The 18,562-nt window shown below is 44.4% G+C and overlaps 1 protein-coding gene across 1 annotated transcript; it reads right to left on the bottom strand.

Annotated features, from left to right (window-relative positions):
* Positions 1 to 516: 516 nt before the first annotated feature.
* On the bottom strand, positions 517 to 18,543 carry HMGCL (3-hydroxy-3-methylglutaryl-CoA lyase). Its single transcript, XM_072147667.1, has 9 exons — positions 18,386 to 18,543; positions 15,900 to 15,983; positions 15,525 to 15,632; positions 14,162 to 14,257; positions 11,950 to 12,098; positions 4,405 to 4,468; positions 3,451 to 3,639; positions 1,146 to 1,271; positions 517 to 1,034 (listed from the first exon to the last, which is right to left on the bottom strand). The coding sequence occupies exons 1-9, from the start codon at positions 18,443 to 18,445 to the stop codon at positions 933 to 935; spliced, it is 978 nt and encodes a 325-aa protein (XP_072003768.1). The 5' UTR covers positions 18,446 to 18,543; the 3' UTR covers positions 517 to 932.
* Positions 18,544 to 18,562: the final 19 nt, after the last annotated feature.

The raw sequence follows: 18,562 nt of genomic DNA, 5'->3' as shown, positions 1-18,562 counted from the left end.
TACAGTCTTAATGTAGACTGTAGGCCTGCCAGTTGTAATGATCTCTAATAGCCAGCAGATGGCAGGCTATTAGAGATCACCAGTAATATTGCTATATACTGCAATACAGTAGTATTGCAGTATATAGTATTAGCAATCAGACCCTACAGGGTTAAAGTACCATGGAGGATCTGAAATAATGGTAATTTTTTTCTATCATAATCTATTTGATCATTCTATCTAAATATAAAGATGATTATTCTCCACCGTGAACACACAGAAAATAGTGGCCAAATGTCCGAATTGCCACTTTCCCCCCCATTTTTCCATCCATGAAGATTTGAATAAAAAATTATCAAACAGTCATATAGGTCCCAAGTTGATATGAATTAATATGCCAGCACATACCGCGAAAAATTACACCTTACACAGGTCCGTACACCAAAGTGTGAAAAACTTGGAAAATAACCCAGCGTCCTGTAAGGGTTAATGAAAGCCTATGCTGCCAAACATTATATACAACAAAGAAACTCCATCGACATAATAAAAATATATATTGTATGCATTTTTGCTGAATGGGTAGATGCAACATTATTTTCATATAAATTCCTAATCATGTCAAGGAATATTTTACTTTTCTCATTTTGCATTATGGATTTATATATATTCCAGTTTAGCACAGTATTTTGAGTGTAGTCACAGGTATTATTATATTTTTCTTCAGAATCTAAGTATATTTTCTCTTCATAACACTTAATCACATTGGGATCATGAAAATACACTGAAAAAAAATAGCAAAACAATGGAAGAAACAATGAGCTCTGATCAGATGTGGCTATTTAAACATAAAAAAATATTTTCTTTATAAGACATCAGTTCATCCATAAGACACAGATCTCATGGGGACAAGAAAGCTCCTGATATTTACATGGACAATATGCATTGATTTAGTCTCACAGCTTGCACAATGCTTGGGCCACTTTAGAGCTGGTTTTTCTTCCAAGAGCTTTGCAGATAAATGCCCCGGCTTCTGTTAGCTTCTTTAAATCAATTCCCTAAAAAATGAATGCAATGCAATTAAGGACAATGCCTACATTATAGCAATCATTTTTTATCATATGAAGTGTCAAAAAAGTAGACAAGCATTCAAAGAGCTCTGTACTTACCGTGTGAATGCCAAGACCTTGTAGCATATATACGACATCTTCTGTGGCGACATTCCCAGAAGCTCCTTGAGCATAAGGACACCCACCTAAACCTGCAATGGAGGAGTCCACCACCTGCACCCCCATCTGTCACAAATAACAGGCACAATGTTATTACGCCTTCACAACAAGCCAAAACATAATAATTAACCTTTTACAGATGCTGACATCTTCTTTAGGGCTTTGTTTTTATGGCTTTTCACTGTGCCATCAAAATGACACCTCTGCTTTATTCGTTGGGTCAGTATGATAACAGAGATACCAAATTTCTATAGTTTTTGTTATGCTTTATACATATAGAGGGGTTGTCCAGGGGAAAATAAGTTGGATAAATGGCAGGGGGGGGTGGCATTGAAAACAATAAATTTGTCTTCATTGATATAATTTGGGGAACAAAGGAGAATTATTATTATATTTAAATAATATCTAATGTGTGTCTGTATTATTTTTATATGTCTTTTCAATAGAAAATGGGGTGATCTGAACTTTTGTTTAGGGGACATGCAGTCTTCTAAATGCTTGTAGCAAACGAGTATATTGCCTTAGAACTACATTGCAGTATATTTTATTTCTACCCTCAACAGATACAGCCAGTAGATGCCGTCAGAAAGTCTGGCAGCTAGTTTGACCAATTACAACAACAGTACAATATTCCCACCCTTCCTTCTATTAATATTTGATGTTACGACATGCATGGACTACACAATTTAGAGAAGAGGTCAGGGAGGTGGGATCTTTTCCTGTGATAGGCCTACTGGGACTCTCAGGGAGTACAAGAGGGATTATTTCAGCGCTGTACAGTTCACTGCTTCGGAGGCATTTACAGAAATTGCCCCTGCAGGCGAAAACTAAGTGGGATGCAGATGTAGGGCCATTGACTGAGGAACAGTGGAACACTCTCCGTGAAATGACCTCCCCCCCCGGTTGTCTCTTTCGGAGACGCATAGATATTGTCAGCTCTTTCCAAATCTGTGTGCATATAAATCCCCCTGTTATCCTGGAAAAAATAGGGGCATGGAACACAACAAATTGCCGTTAGTGTGGGGTGGAGGGCGCAGACTTAATACACATGTTCTGGGGATGCATTAAACATGGTCCATACTGGAATGCAGTACTGGAACTAATCAAGAAGTATGTTTTATAACTCTTCAGGTCTCCCAGATCACATGTGTTTTGGGATGGCTAGATGATGCATGTGAGGGAAACCCAGTGGGTCTAACTATTGCACAACTCTTATACCAAGTGTGCAAACTCATTGCCTCATATTGGATTCAACCTATTGCCCCTACCACTTCACAGCTACGTACCAGAGTGAACAACTATATTAGATTGGAACGAGCGGTCTAGGAAAAACGTGGGGTACTGAAGAAATTTGAAGCTGTTTGGGGAAGCTGTATGTCTACTCCTGGCTTGCCATCTGGATGTTGCTTAGAGATGCCATGATTCATGTATATTGAATATGGACTCTCCTCTGCTCTGCCTGACCGTGGGATGGGAAGGTGTGAGACCCGTGGGATAATAGAAGGAATAAGTAAGTCCCCTGACCCGAGGATTCTGAGTTTATACCTGCCGCATTACTGCTTCTCTTAGCCTGGGAGGTGGGGGGGGGGGGGGGGGGGTTGAATCTTGTATTTCAGTTTGTTTGTTTGTTTCTAATTAGGGCTACACCCTCCACACATTTGAATATAGTCTTCAAATGTGGCAACCTAATTAAAACCGCATATGAGGGTTAATAATCATAACAGCGGGTCTCTACTGTATAAGGCCCCTTTCACATAAATGCATGAAAATGGCTGTATGATACCTGCACAATAGTTTTCTTGACATGCTTCAAAGAGGCATGGGGAGGACTAGATGGGAGGGGGTGGTCAAGCAAGACACTCCCCTCTGATGCCAGATAATATAAGTTGACTTATGGGGATGTAGGGAGAACAATTTTTATCTAAGATAAGGGGGTCAGTTAATTATTAGGACTCCATGGGAACCTGTCGCTCGCTGTATTTGTGAAAATGTGGTGACAGGTTCCCTAAAAATAAACATGGAAACAATCCTTCTTACACTGGAAATAAAGTAATTTATGGAAATAATTCAAACAGAACTGACAAAATTTTCACAAATGAGGAAGGTTACTTCAAAAGTGAGGACCTCTCTTGGCAGCATTGTCCATAGCTTCACAAGAAACACATAGTATAGATGTGAACAGGATGAAGATAGAGGTCTGCATAGAGTGCTTGAGAATGACAACATACCACATTGCACACCTTACCTGCAGGGCCACAAGGATGTTGGCCAGAGCCTGCCCATATGTGTCGTGGCAGTGAACTGCGAGTGCCTTGGCAGGAATTACATCCAGAACAGCAGTTAACATTTCTCGCATACTGCCAGGCGTCCCCACTCCAATCGTGTCACCGAGGGAGATCTCATAGCAACCCATCGAAAACATCTTGTGTGCCACCTGGCCAAAATCAAGTACAATACAGTTTACAGAGTAAAATGTAAATATGTGTTTTGTATCATGGATCTTTATGTTTTCATTATATATCAAGTGTTACGATTCTGGAAAAAGTATGAGGCAGCTGAGGGGTGCAGTCAGCAGAATACAGATTAAGGCTACATTCACACTACTGTATGGAGGACGTATATACGGCCGACGTGCCGCACGTGCGGCACCGTACCGCACCTGTCCTATCTTTGCCCGTAATATGGCGCCGTGCGCCATGCATCTCTATGGAGAGGGGTGGGGGTGAGCTGCGCTCACCTCCTCCTCCTCTCCCCGTGCACTGCCGTTTAAGTGCACTTAGACGTGCACTGCCGTCTAAGATTATTATTAGATTTCAACCAACACATTTTTAAATCTCTTGAGAAGATAAGTCACTTCCAGAGGTTTCTACCCACACATTGAGAGGTGTATGACAGGTATGTCATGCAAAGCCTTGGACTTGAATGGCAATTCTGGCACACAGTGCCTTTCCCCCGTATATGTGGCATGCCAACAAGTTCTACAACACTATCCAAACTGTACTGATCGAGCACCATTCAGTAATACATTTCCTAAAAGGTATAGCAGCGGTAGACAGTTACACACAGGCGTTTTTGGAAAAAAACACTAAGAAATATTAATTCAGGAGAAATTAATTAGTAAAATTAGTTAATGAGGAAGGAATTAGTAAAATGCATTAACTAATAAAAGAGTAGTGTTTGAGTAGACATCATCACTTACCTCAGCAACTTTACTAGGAGAAACTTTCCCTTCATATGGACACCCAAGAACACAGGAGACATACCTGAAGCATCAACACAAGTCACAAATAAATGACAGCAAAAAAATCATATCATAAGCCAATACATCCAATTACCACAGACTTTGAGAGTTAATCTGTCTCCAATACCACATGGAATGGCTCTACATGGCATAATCAACAGCAATAAAGAGATAGAGAGAAAGAATATTGCCTATAACAATGTTTGGAATCCTTTAGTCTTTTTAGTTTTAACAAAATAGAAAAGGACATTTATAACAAAACAAGTAAGATGTGAATGAGGTCATGCAGGAAAAGTAATATTTGCTAGAATTTATGACATGCAATTTCATTTCACAATAATATTATAGTATATTACAGCATCAATTACTAATATGTTAGTATGATACAGATCACTTTACATTACATTGAAGAATAATCACTATAGATTTACTGGAAGCTGCACTTGTTTCACCAACAGCAAATTTCTTCCTTTATAATTGTAAGTGGAATTAATGAAGAGCTGTCATGTGGAATTTTAATGCCTCAGCCTTGACCCCAGGTATCAGACTCACAGTGCAGGATCTGTCTACCTCCCGGTATCTAGATAGACAGTGTAAGCAAATTCTGTTTCCGTCCCAACCATGGTCCATAAAAGGAGATTGTGACATATATATATATATATTAGTCCTCTACAATCATATACCGTATTTTTCGGACTATAAGGCGCACCGAAGTATAAGGCGCACATCTTTAAATGCCTGCTAAACCATCTAGGTTCATATATAAGGCGCACCGGATTATAAGGCCCACCTTATTATAAGAATGAATGACCAGGACGGGGCGTGGCCTGATGCCGACCTAGGAGGACGTGCACCGCGGAGCTCCCGGGACCTGGCACCCTATCACCCTTCCCAGGCAGCCATCCTTACCTGTACCCCCTCCAGTCTGCTCCCCGGTGCCGCGGGTACTTGCCCCCATACTCCGGTGGCGGTATCGCGGCGGTCACCGGCTCCGTGAGGTCCCCTCCAGCACTTCACCTCCTGCGGCCTTCCACGTGTCCCGCGCGGCGGCGGGACCATAGCCGCCCGGCATCGCGGCTGTATACCGGAGAGGTGCTGAATACCGGGGGAGGGAACCCCCCCCCCCCCCGTGCTGTGCCGCCGACCCGCTGTGCTGCTGACCTGGGGGATCGTGGCAGCGCTCCAGCCAGCCCTGTATCCGGCCGGAGGCGCCATCTTACTGGACTCCCCTGCGCTGCCTGAGGCCTAGGCGCGCAGGGTTAACCCTGTCACTGCCGGACTGCAGCCAGGAATAAGGTAGGGAAGTAATTCCCCTGCTACTGCCCTCCTCTCACCTGGGGACCCCAAGCTGTGCAGCCCACCATACTCCCAGTGACCCCCTGCTCCTGGGTTTTGTTTTATATTAACCCTTGCAGTGCCGCTGCAATAGTCCACGTGGGTTTGGACTGTATCTCTGCTAATTACTGGACGCTAGGCTCCTCGATTGTTTATCACTGGCCCCCTCTGTCCAGACGCCATGGGTAACCGGAGGAGGACGGCTAAATTGCAAAAAGCGGCGTCCGGGGTGTCTGCGCCTCCATCGGATGATGAATCCATCCATGAAGATCCTCCATTCCAGTCCCTGGAACCCCTGGATGCGCAGGAATGCTCCACATCACAAGCCGTTCTTGCACAGATACAGTCAAACGCTGCAAAAAAATTGGGGAGATTCTCCCGCACACAGCCCTGCTCTCCTCAGGGGTCCCCAAACTCCTCTCCCTCCCTCTTTGAAGGCTCCCAGAGCCCGCCGCAGCTTGTAAGTTATGAAGAGGGCGCTGATCCGCCTGACGTGGCCACTGAACTGGACCGCAAATTTGCAGAGGTGCTGGCGGCCATTAATGGGTGCCAATCCAAACTGGTTACCAAGGTGGATGAGCTGCGACAGGACTTTGTTCTTTTAAGACACGATGTTCACAAAGCCAAAGAGCGAATAACAGAAACTGAACGCAGAATATCTGAAGTGGAGGATGTCCAGAGGCCTATGCCGACACAGATAAGAGAGCTTCAGCGCCAAATGTCTGCTTCCATCGACAGAGCTGATGACCTCGAAAACCGCCTGCGACGGAACAACGTCAGAGTGGTTGGCCTCCCCGAAAAAGTGGAGGGGTCTGACCCGGTATCCTTTTTTGAAAATTGGCTCAAAAATATGCTTCCTGCAGATACCTTCTCCCCGTTCTTCACAGTAGAAAGGGCCCATCGTGTGCCATTCCGCCCTGGCCCCCCAGGGGGCAATCCAAGACCCTTCCTGGCCCGGCTGCTGCACTTTAGGGACAGGGACTCTATCCTCAGGGCTGTCCGTACCAAGGGAGAAATTCTCTATGCCAACAGCAGAGTGTCCTTCTACCCTGATTTCTCTGCATCCGTCAGGAAACAGCGAGCACAATTCACCGAGGTCCGTGCCCGTCTCCGTGACAAGGGGTATAAATACTCCATGATGTACCCTGCCAAGCTCCGAATAGTGGATGGTCAGAAGACTCGATTCTTCACTTGCCCAACCGAAGCACTTCACTGGGCTGATGCAGCTCCACGGGCTCCAGCTGCAAGGCCCGCACCTCCTGAGTGACTGGACTCACATATCCTTTTGTCTGATGTGCAGTGACTGTGCTGGACTTGGTCCTGAGTGGTTATCCAGGGGTCCCAAATCACTGTTACAGTATTCTAATATTTGTTTACACTTTACGTGCCTCACAAATGTACCCTGTGATTGATTTGCGCATTCTTCTTGGTCATCTTGACCAGTGCGCCATTTATGGCACTCCATTCTCTCCCTCCCTCCCCCCCCCCCCCTTCCCACCTCCCCCTACCATTACCTCCCCCTACCATTACCTCCTTGCGTCTTCCTCCTTCCCCCCCCCCCCCTCCCCTATTTCCTCTTGGTTCTCTCTAAATATGGCTGCCTAATAACCTCCTGATCATCTATTCATTAAGGGTTGAAGGTCCCGGGACAAATGGTGTAGGTTTGTCTTGAGTTAGGGACCACTGTTCTACTATTTGACTGTTAGTGGGTATAGGTCTACACTACTGCTGTTAGGGTGTTAGACAGGGGGTTTGTATTCTTGGGATTGTTAGTTCAGTTCTGTTATATTTGTTATGCTCACTGTTGTCTGTCTGTCTATGTCTTTGTGGTATGAAAGGATGAATGCTTGGTTGCTCACGTCTCCTTCCCCACACCCCTTTCCCTTCCGCTAAGATGTCTTCACTTAAGGTAATGAGCTGGAATGTGAGGGGACTTAACTCCAAATTCAAGAGGGCTCTGATGTTAGATGTCATTAAGCGTCAGGCCCCCCATATTGTATGTATCCAAGAGACACACCTTACGGGTCAGAAGGTCCTCTCCCTGAAGCGGGCCTGGGTGGCTAGAGGTTACCATTCCTCCTACTCTGTTTACGCCAGGGGAGTATCCATACTCATATCCAAAGCGCTTCCCATAGAGGTCATACAGGTAGCACCGGATCACTTTGGCCGTTATGTAGTCATACATTGTGCCTTGTGGGGTTTTACCTTTACTATTGCGTCTATTTATGTCCCACCTCCCTTTGATCCAGCAGTATTGCATCTAATATCCAGTAAGCTGGCTGCTATGCCTCCAAGCCCGTTACTCTGTATTGGTGATTTCAATGCCGTCCCTAATCCCTCCTTGGATCGTACAAGTGGTCTGGACACAGGCTCGGTCCGTCTGAACGAGTGGCTCACCTCTCTAGACCTCGCCGATGTTTGGCGTAGTAAACACCCTCAAGAGAGAGAATATTCATTTTATTCCTCTGTTCATAAGAGCTTCTCTCGGATTGATCTGGCCTTTGTCTCCCCCGATATGATGCAGCACGTTGACCAGATATCCTATTGCCCGCGCAGTGCGTCAGACCACTCCGCCTTGTTCATTAGTCTCCTTATAGGCCCTCCCAGCGACTCCCGCTTATGGCGCCTGCACCCGGCTTGGCTCCTATCCCCAGCGGTCCAGAGTACTGTTAGGGCAGCGCACAGCGAGTTCTGGGATGTACACTCAACCCATCCTGATCCCCTTCTAGTCTGGGACTCGTACAAGTCCTCGGTACGGGGGGCATTCATGTCGGGGGTAGCTGGCCATAGGAAGTCCTTGAATGCCCAGGAGGAAAGGCTGACGGCTGTACTGGTGACTGCAGAAAAGGATTATCTAGAGAAACCTACTCCGGGGAATAAAAAGACTTGGGCTCAGGCGCAGAGGAACCATCTAGCTGTAGTGAAGGAGCGCACCAGCAAACGCCTGCTAGCCAGGGAAGCGTCCATCTTTGAATTTGGAGATAAAAACGGGAAGCTGCTTGCGTATTTATCGCGGGCTGAACGCCCCTGTGCTTCCGTTCCCTCTATTGTTGATGGTAACGGAGCATTGATCACAGAACCCCGGGCCATTAACATGGTATTTCATGAATACTATTCTTCTCTTTACAGCTCCAGATTGTCCGCCTCTTCCGTCGAGATCTCCGGATTCCTTGACAGTCTTCCACTTTGGAGGCTCACACAGGCACAGTCATCGGAGCTTGATGCTCCGCTCTCGGCAGAGGAGGTGGAACTGGCCATCCAATCGTTGCCCCCCGGTAAGACACCTGGACTTGATGGGCTGGGAGGTGAGTGGTATAGGGATAACTGTGAGACTCTGGTCCCCCTTCTCCTCAGCCTATACTCCGATGCGCTTGATAGTGGTTCCCTCCCCGACTCCATGCGAGAGGCCCTTATTGTAGTTCTTCCTAAGCCTGGCAAGGATCCCCTGCTTCCTGACTCATACCGCCCAATTTCCCTCCTAAATTCAGATGTTAAAATACTAGCAAAAATTCTGGCAACAAGGCTTAACAAAGTAATACTATCATTGGTTCACCCGGACCAGACAGGCTTTATGCCTGGGAGGGGAACTGACATAAATATACAAAGACTACACCTGAACATTGCAGAGGCAGAGCGGTCTCCAGACCCTGGGTTTATATTATCCTTAGACAATTGTAAGGCGTTTGATTCTGTGGAGTGGCCCTATTTGTGGACCCTTTTGCCTAGAATGGGTTTTGGCCCTCGATTTACAGCATTGGTTAAGCTACTGTATAACGATCCCAAGGCTAGGGTGCGGACCAACCTTAACATCTCACCTACTCTCCCTATGGCCAGGGGCACTAGACAGGGTTGCCCACTATCTCCCCTCCTCTTCGCACTCGCCATTGAGCCCCTTGCTGTGGCGATCCGCCACTCTGAGGGCATTAAGGGCATAACTAGAGGTACTATTATTGAAAAGGTATCTCTCTATGCCGATGATACACTTGTATACCTTGGGGATGTGGGCCCCTCTCTGGAATCCCTTCTGGCCCTGATAGAACGTTATGGGGGGTTCTCAGGCCTTCGGGTTAACTGGGACAAATCGGCCCTATTTCCCTTATCTGAGGTAGGGGTACACTCCCTCCCCGTCCCAGTCCGGGTGGTGTCCACCTTTAAATATCTGGGAGTCCAGGTGTCACGCAAGGTCCAGGCATTTAGGGAGTTAAACATTACACCCCTGATAGCTGCAACGGAATCGCGCCTAAAAGCCTGGTCCACTCTCCCCTTGTCTTTGTACGGGCGTATTAATATATTTAAAATGATTTTTCTCCCAAAATTTCTATACCTTTTCCATGCCTGCCCTATACTACTTCCTAAGAGTCTGTTTAAACGCTTGGACGGCATTCTCAGGTCCTTCTACTGGCAGAGTAGTGCCCCGCGATTCAGTCTAGCGCTGCTTCAGGCTCCCAAGTCTAGGGGTGGACTGGCTGCCCCGGATCTGTATCTTTATTACCTGGCTTCCCAGCTAGTATATGCCCAGTGGTGGATAGATATAGACATGGGTAATGCAGCTACTGCACTGGCTGGTGCCCTGGTAGGTTCCTACGAGGCCCTTACAAACCTGCTGTACAGGTATAAGTCCCCATCTGATACCCCGCTTCCCCTACGTACGGTAGCGGTGTGCTGGCGTAGGGCACAATCCCTGGTAGAACCGAGCAGCTCTCCCCCCCTCTCGCCTAGGACTCCATTGTGGCTCAATCCGTGGCTCTCTCACTTCCTCTCCCTCCCAGGCTGGACAATGTGGGGGGCAGCAGGGGTGAAATTTGTAGGCCAGCTCTTATCCCCGGAAGCAGAGTTACTCAGCTTTAACGAGATAAGGGAGAGACATACTGTACCCAATACGGCCAGCTTCCATTACACGCAACTGCGACACGCATTCAAAGCCCAATTCGGCTCCTTCAGCCTGACAGTGAAATTCTCCAAACTAGAGACTCTGATGAGTACCCCAGACCTCCCTAAGCCACTCACTCAGTGCTATGCTCTCCTACAAGAGCAAAAGTCCAGACCGTTTGATAGAGCCTGTGAACGCTGGAGACAGGATATCCCTGACCTGTCAGATGATGACTGGAGGGAGGTCGAACTGTCCTACTTCACATCTGTAGTGAGTGCGAGGGACTTCCTGATCCAATCTAAATTCCTCCATAGAGTATACTTCACCCCTGCTAGACTATTTCGCATGGGAGCAATGCCTAATGATCTTTGCTTTCGCTGTCAGGCTGAAGTCGGATCCTTCCTGCATTGTGTCTGGTCCTGCCCTAGGGTCCATGTCTTCTGGTCCGAAGTGCTGGAGTTCCTTAATTTACACTTTGATTTCCCACGCTTACTATCTCCCTCTGTGTGTCTCCTCGGCATCATAAATGAAGTTGTCAATGGCCACTATGACAAAATTTTCTTTAGGTTTGTCCTATACTACGCCCGAAAAGTGGTGGTGATGACCTGGAAGGACCAGGAGCCCCCTCCATTAAAAAGATGGATACTACTCATTAATAGTGTCATTCCCCACTACCGGTCCCTGTATACCAACAGGAAGTGTCCCCAGAAGTTTGACCGCATCTGGTCCAGATGGTGCGCGACTCCCCATACAGCCTTATAATCACAGGTGATTTATATTCCTCTCCATGATGAAGGAGACTGAGCGTGCTGGTGTGTGTGTGTGTGTGTGACTGATTGTCCCTGTGTCAATAGTTATTTGTGTTGTATCAAGATGTCTGGCTGCAGTATCCTGCTGTTATCTACTATGTAATATCCCTCAGGTAGTTTTGAAACGCAGTAAGAACCTGACTGTTACCATGGCTGTTGTATAATAATCCTGTATTGGGGGGAAGGAAATATGTGACAGACAATCTTGATTTCTGGTTTTGTTTATTATGTTTGTATAAAAATTCAAAAACTGCAAAAATAAATACTTTTAAAAAAAAAGAATGAATGACCAGCAGGTGGCAGACCTGTGCACAGTTCAAGGCAGCTGTTGTCTGTAAGCACTGTTCATATATAAGGCGCACTGGACTATAAGGCGCACCTTTGATTTCTGAGAAAATCAAAGGATTTTTTGTGCGCCTTATAGTCTGAAAAATACGGTACATCATATGCTTCATATACATCACATGCTTCATGTATTTTGTACCTTACCCTCGTACAGGTATATTTGCTTCTTTAGCTGCCTCTGTAACTGCTTTGAATCTCTGTAAACTTTCTTCTATGGAGCAGTTAATATTCTTTTTACTAAAAAGCTCAGATGCTGCACCAAATATTGCCACTTCTTTGGCGCCACATTCAACCTGAAAGAGAAGGATGATGAGAAGCTAACCAGCAACGTAAACCCTGTAAACTAGGAAAAGAGCCAAGGCAAATGCTTTTAATAGCCTTATGGAAATTTACACATTTTTGTAATTGTGTTCCCCATGAGGTGCAATAACATAATGATTGTATTCTCCAGGTCAGCACAATTCTAGAGACACCAAATTTGTATAGTTTGTTTCTTTTAGTATGCTTTGGGGGGGATGGGGGTGGTCATATTTGTGTTATATAATGTCTAAGTTTTTTTTATGATGTGTTAAAACAAAAATAAACAATTTAATATTTTTTATCATGGCTAGAGATAAGCGGCGAATCTGACCTCATGCGACTCAGACATATTGCCAGATTAGGGCAGGGGTAGCAAATAGGGCAGGGGTATGATTTATTAATTAAAATGTATTTAAGTTTTCTTATTTAAAGGAGTTTGCCCTTGATTAAAAGTTCTCAAATTATAGCCCCCAGTGGTGTTTACACAATAAAGATAATTTTTAACTCCTTACTTTACAATTTTACTAAGTTTTATTGCTGTTTTAGCTCCTATCACTTAGTGATGATCAGTGTAAAATTCCAGAGTGTGGGCGGAGACTCTCTAAGCAGACACATTGGGGCAGATTTATCAAGTGTCTGAAAGTCAGAATATTTCCGGTTGCCAATGGCAACCAATCACAGCTCAGTTTTCATTTTACCAGTGCTCATGAATATTTTAAAGGGGAGCTGTGATTGGTTGCCATGGGCAACTGGAAATATTCTGACTTTCAGACACTTGATAAATCTGCCCCATTTTGATCCCTGTGTGATCACAATGTGCTTAGTTTATCAGGGTCCCTGTCCGAGACGCCTCAAGTCTTTGATATTGTGCACACCATTTTCTTTATTACTTTTATCGATATGAAATAAAGCTTTAATTTAAAGTGTAACCGTCATTCTGAACAAAAAAAACTAAAATACATAATTCTGCTCCAGGTGTCCCTGGGACTCAATCCTCAAAATATTTTGCCTCTCGGGCCTAGAACCTGCAGCAGCTGTAGATCCTGCCTGAAAACCCCTGGGCAGGGAGGGGCAAGGCCTCTTTTCCACCAGCTCTCTTGGAGAGCACATGCTTTACCACCAGACCTCTCAGCACATGGAGAAGAGAGAGACAGCGTCAGTACACCATCAGTGCTGACACTTAAACCTCTTAGACTAAGAGCTGCATCTTCAACAATTCGGACAAAGTTCCATTCCAGCCTGCATCTACTACCAGGCTGGTGCACTATTCCTCTCCATGACCACTCCAGTAATCTGAATCTGCTGCGAGAACATTTAGGTCCATTTGCCTGCTACCTGTTGTTCAATAAAGAACCGTGAGTTATTTTGCACAACATTGCCTTTGTCTGATCCCTGGACACGGCTGTTACCACCACGGGCTTCCCCATCCATTTCCCAGAGACATATCTTACAGGGGTTGCCCCAAGGAGAACCAGTACATCCGCCTCTCCCTCCATATTTCTTGCACACACCACCTGCTGGAGACCTGCCAGGCTGTAGGTCAGCCCTCCAGTCCCCATACCAAGCACCGTGACCACAGCGTGCCTAGGCCGCAACCACCAGCCACTCGGGTATTCTGGACCCCGGCTGCCTCCAGGCCCCAAGAAAAGGCTAGGCCCTGGTGGAGGATGTTGCACAAGGAATTCTTCTTTGCCTACATCCTGATAAGATTTTAACATCAAAATTAAGATGTGAAAAGGCAGTGCAGTTGGGAAAACAGTTAAAGGTTATTCCCAACAAAACTAAAAGATTTGGCTTTGCCGGTATCATCTGCCCTTGAATATGGCAAGATACACAATGTTGTCTTTTACCAAAGGGTTTCTCATTATACATTAAAAATTTAAATAAACATTCTTAGAAAAAAAAAACATGACAATTGCTGCCTGTCGTGTATAGTTCTATGTGCTCCTTTTTAGCAAAGCTGGGGACCTGTCTAAAACATTTTACATAAGAATCACCAGGAAATTTTGTGAATCCATTCACAGTAAAATAAAACAATACAGTACATGAAACTTACTGCTTTCTGGAATCCAGTGAGATTTGGGGTCAACACAGGGTAGCTGATACTGGGGAACCTTTTAATTCCTTGCATTATGCTGATATGGTCTGCCATCTAATCGAGAGAGAAGAAAATTATTTAACACCTTCACGACTGCCTTACACATACAAATGATCACATCTCCAGAACAGTGGCACCTTCAAACACACTTCTGGTGAAACAGAACCAGAGATATCTTTTGTTACAGTTACAGTTAAAAATATGATTTTTAAATCTACATCTCAATTCCCAACTGCAACTTTAAAAGTGGATATCTACGGTTCATCTAAAGGGGAGAATCTCTTCTTTCTAGGTGCCAGGGTTCAGGAGACTTGACTATCACTAACTAGCCTGTCACATGTAGGCAAAAAGCATAAAGAGCTACAGAAGAAACGTTGCAAAAGTCTGCCTCTGAACCTAAAAAATGGTGATGGACTGACATTGTACATATTTTGGTAAAATTTTATACAATTTTACAGCTTATTTAAATTTTTTAAATGGCAAAACTGACAAAAATATTTTGTTCTGCTTAAAAAATATGTATAGTGTATATATAAATCTATAAAAAAAATGTTGTTAATAAAACTAATATTTATAATAATGTCTCACAGGTCACGTAAAAAAGGAAAAATTGCTATATTATGTAAAGTGGTTCAAAAGATATTGTCATTTAAATAAGAGCAGAACAGAACTGCAAAAATTGACCTGGACATTCAGACACCAATGCCCCTTGGTCACGAAGGGGTTAATGCACTGTATTTCTATACTTCATTACTGTGGGCCACAGTTACTTAAAGTGCGATAAAATATCACATGCTACGGTACTACAATAAGAGAGGATTTCTCATAAAGCACAGGGCAGGCTTCCCCGAGTCCCCTGTGTGAATAGAGCGGCGATGTGCATGCTTGCCCATTATTACCTTATATACTCAAGTATAAGCCTAGTTTTTCAGCACAAAAAATTGTGCTGAAAACCCAAACTCGGCTTATACTTGAGTAAAAAAATATATAGGTTTTACAAGGTTTTTGTGGTAAAATTAGGGGCCTCGGCTTATACTTGGGTCGGCTTATACTCGAGTATATACGGTACATTCCCCTTCACATGGGGTCAGATCTCCGACTATAAAATACTTGTCAGCTTTTCTATGGGCATCAGATTCTGACATGCTATAGAGCAGGATGAGCTAAGCAGATACATAAATAATTTTGTGGGAAAATATTCACTATAACCCAGTTACCCATTTATAGATTTCTCTTTCTGTGTTAAAAACAGTTCTGCAGTCATGGTTATCCAAATTACGGATGACATTTATCAGTGCTTCTACGTCAGTTCTCTACTTACCTGTGGAACCCATTTTGGAGACACAAAGCTGGTTACTTCTATTGACTGTAATCCAGATTCTGATAACAAGTTGATCAGTTGGATTTTTACTTCAGTCGGAACAATAGTCTACAGAAAATTAAAAGTACTAAAATAAATTGACAATTACAATCTGACAAAATGGTCACTAAATTTTCAACAAAATTTGCATAAATAAATAGTAGAAGAAACTGTGTACATAAATATCTTATTAAAGAGACAACAAATAGAACCTGCAGAGGGAAACAATTGTGGAAAAGTGAAGTTTGCTTATCATATATGTACTATGCTTTGTAAAGCGCTGCAGAATTTGATGGTGCTATATAAATAAAGATTATTATTATTTTTGCCACATACCTTTTCATTCTGCAGTCCATCCCTCGGGCCCACTTCTACAATCTTTACCTCTTTAGGGAAAGAATAGTTGGGTAAAGAGCTGACCTGTCAAATATATGAGTTTCATTAGTAAACCACTTCTAGCACTAAGCGGGTATATGATTCTTTTAACACAGATGACATTTAAAGTAAACTTTCCAAGTGTTTTTTGTTCCCTAAACTGGCCCTAGCATGCTCAGAATTAAGTTGTGACCTTTCCTAAAGGAACCCTCACTAAGCTTTCTGTTGCTGAAAAGTCAAATACAAAACTTTTACAATAGCAGAGTACAAAAGTGTTCACATTTCATAGGCTGCGGATCCATTGCTTGTGGCCCGTTTTTCAGCATGTACACCGATAAGTGCAATATAGACTACCCAATGCGCTAGCGAAGGCTGGAATAGGACCTGGCCCCTTGTTTACAGCCTGTGTAATGTGAGCTCCACTCATTCTGGTGGCAGGAAACGTGACTGCCGAGCCACAAACTTGGCCAGGAATAGAACCTGCTCTGAGTTTTGTATCTCAAGCAGCGGGCGCATACATGGGGATGTGGAAACTTTCAAGGAAATATTAATCTTGAATGGGGAAATTAGTATCTATTGAAGCCTCCAAGCAGCTTTTTATGACATCCTGGAGTAAACTCTGACTTGAAGACTGGTCTGTGCAGACCCGAAAGGACATGTTGTCACCTCTTCCCACCTTTCCCTCCTGCATCAGGACTTGGAAACAAAGAACTGTTTGAATATTCCTGGACTCTCCCCCTTATTAACACTTTGTCCAATCCTGAATGACCCTGTGGACTAATTAATCAATGAGAGGTTCTCAAACCTAAACAAAACAATGATCTTTTAAAAAAAATATGAGATGCAGGAAATAGTGTTCACTCTATGGGGGCTGCTAAGACTAGCTGAGTATTAGATTTCTCCCACCTCCAGGGAATCAGGATTTACTTTAAGTTGTAAGTTTCTGTTATTTTTCTCCTTTTTTATTTTATAACTGTTTTGCCTTGTGTTTATCATTTTATTTTGTAATTTTTTTGTTTTTAACATCTTATTTTACGCACTGATCAGCTTTTTGTAATTAAAGCTTTTACTTTGATTTTGGTCCCTGTATGCTTTGTGAACTCATAGGGGCACATTTACTTTCCTGGTCCTGTCGCGATCCCGGATCCCGATGAGGATGAAGAACGGCGTGATTCACGAAGATTGTGCACCCGATATCCTGCATGTGTCGCATCCCCGCCGGTGTTCACCCTCTTCTTCCCGGTGTATGTGAGTGCATGTCTTGTGACACAATTTGAATTTTAAATCCCACATTTAGTCAGAATCAGTCGGTTTATGGACGGCCACACTCCCCGATTTGTGTTGCATGAAAGTCGTCGCGATTGCTCCAAAATCTGATTGCGTGTGCCAAAAACACTTGTTACATGCGGCGCAAATCGGAAATAGTTTGGTAATCCAATGGAAATGTGGTCCGCAGACCCTTAATAAATGTGCCCCATAGCCTTGTAAAGTGTGACTAGCTAGCCATTGAAACAACGGCCACTGTACGTCCTAAAAAAACATTTGCGTGCACCAGAACATGCTTTGTGCGTTGAAACCGTACAGTAACAGCGGCAGCACTCATCCTCCTGGGGGTCTTCTAAAGAGAAGGGAGGCTGCTAACCCTTCACTGGTATAAGCAAGGGCAAGGCTCAGACCTATGGCTGGTTGGGCAGCCTCTCCTTGTGTTTCTTCTAATGCCAAGAGATACCCAGCAAGACGAGTCCAGTAGGGATAAGGAGAACAGGGAACTGTAGTAAGAGGAGTCCCTCATCATAGAAATATACTTTACTGGAAGGCCATTTAGAGAAGGCTTTAGCCTCCAGTAAGTATATCCTGTGCTATACACATGTGTATGCAGGGCATTTGGATACTAGTGTAGCCGCAGATGTAACAAGTGATTCAATTACTTTATAGTATTTCATGCAGTTACACATTTCCGTTGATCAATATACAGGTAGTATAGCACTCGCTGACGCCTACATAATACTCGTATGTATACAATATAGTTGGCTATAGCCACACTGCTGAGTTGATATTGACCAAGAGCCTCCAAATTCTCAAATTTGAACTAATGGATGTGCCAGTGACTTGTTACACTTAGTAAAACGTATGGTCTGTCCGCTGTCTGATTCCCTCCAGAGAACATTATTATTATTAAGGATCAGGAATAACTATTCCCGTCATCTGTGACCTTGATCTTGGGATCATTGGATATGAACTAGTAGGGGCTCTGATCTTCCTGTTGATCACGGAGCCCCGTCCTTCCAGAGAAAGTGCAGTCTCGGTTCTGAACTGAAGCTATAATTCCTCCTGCAGACCTCTCACACTGCCCCGCTGTGGTAGAATGCAGTACTGCATGTTACGTGACATCTGGTGACTGGCACCAGATACGCTGCAGATGTGCAGGACATGGATGTGTGTCTGACCTGTCGCAGCACCACCCCCGAGGCCCAGGGCACGGCTCTTCTGGCGGTCACCGCTATCATCTTGTGGTCAGTCACGGTCGCCTAGAACAAGGCTGACGCACGAGTCACGTGATTCGCAGCGGTCACGTGACTGTGCTGGGGGTAGGACGGAATCTGGGTGGAGCTAAGGCAGGGATT

This window comes from Engystomops pustulosus, chromosome 4 (assembly GCF_040894005.1).
Source record: "Engystomops pustulosus chromosome 4, aEngPut4.maternal, whole genome shotgun sequence".
Lineage (NCBI taxonomy): Eukaryota > Metazoa > Chordata > Amphibia > Anura > Leptodactylidae > Engystomops > Engystomops pustulosus.
This window is presented reverse-complemented; position numbering and strand designations above follow the sequence as displayed.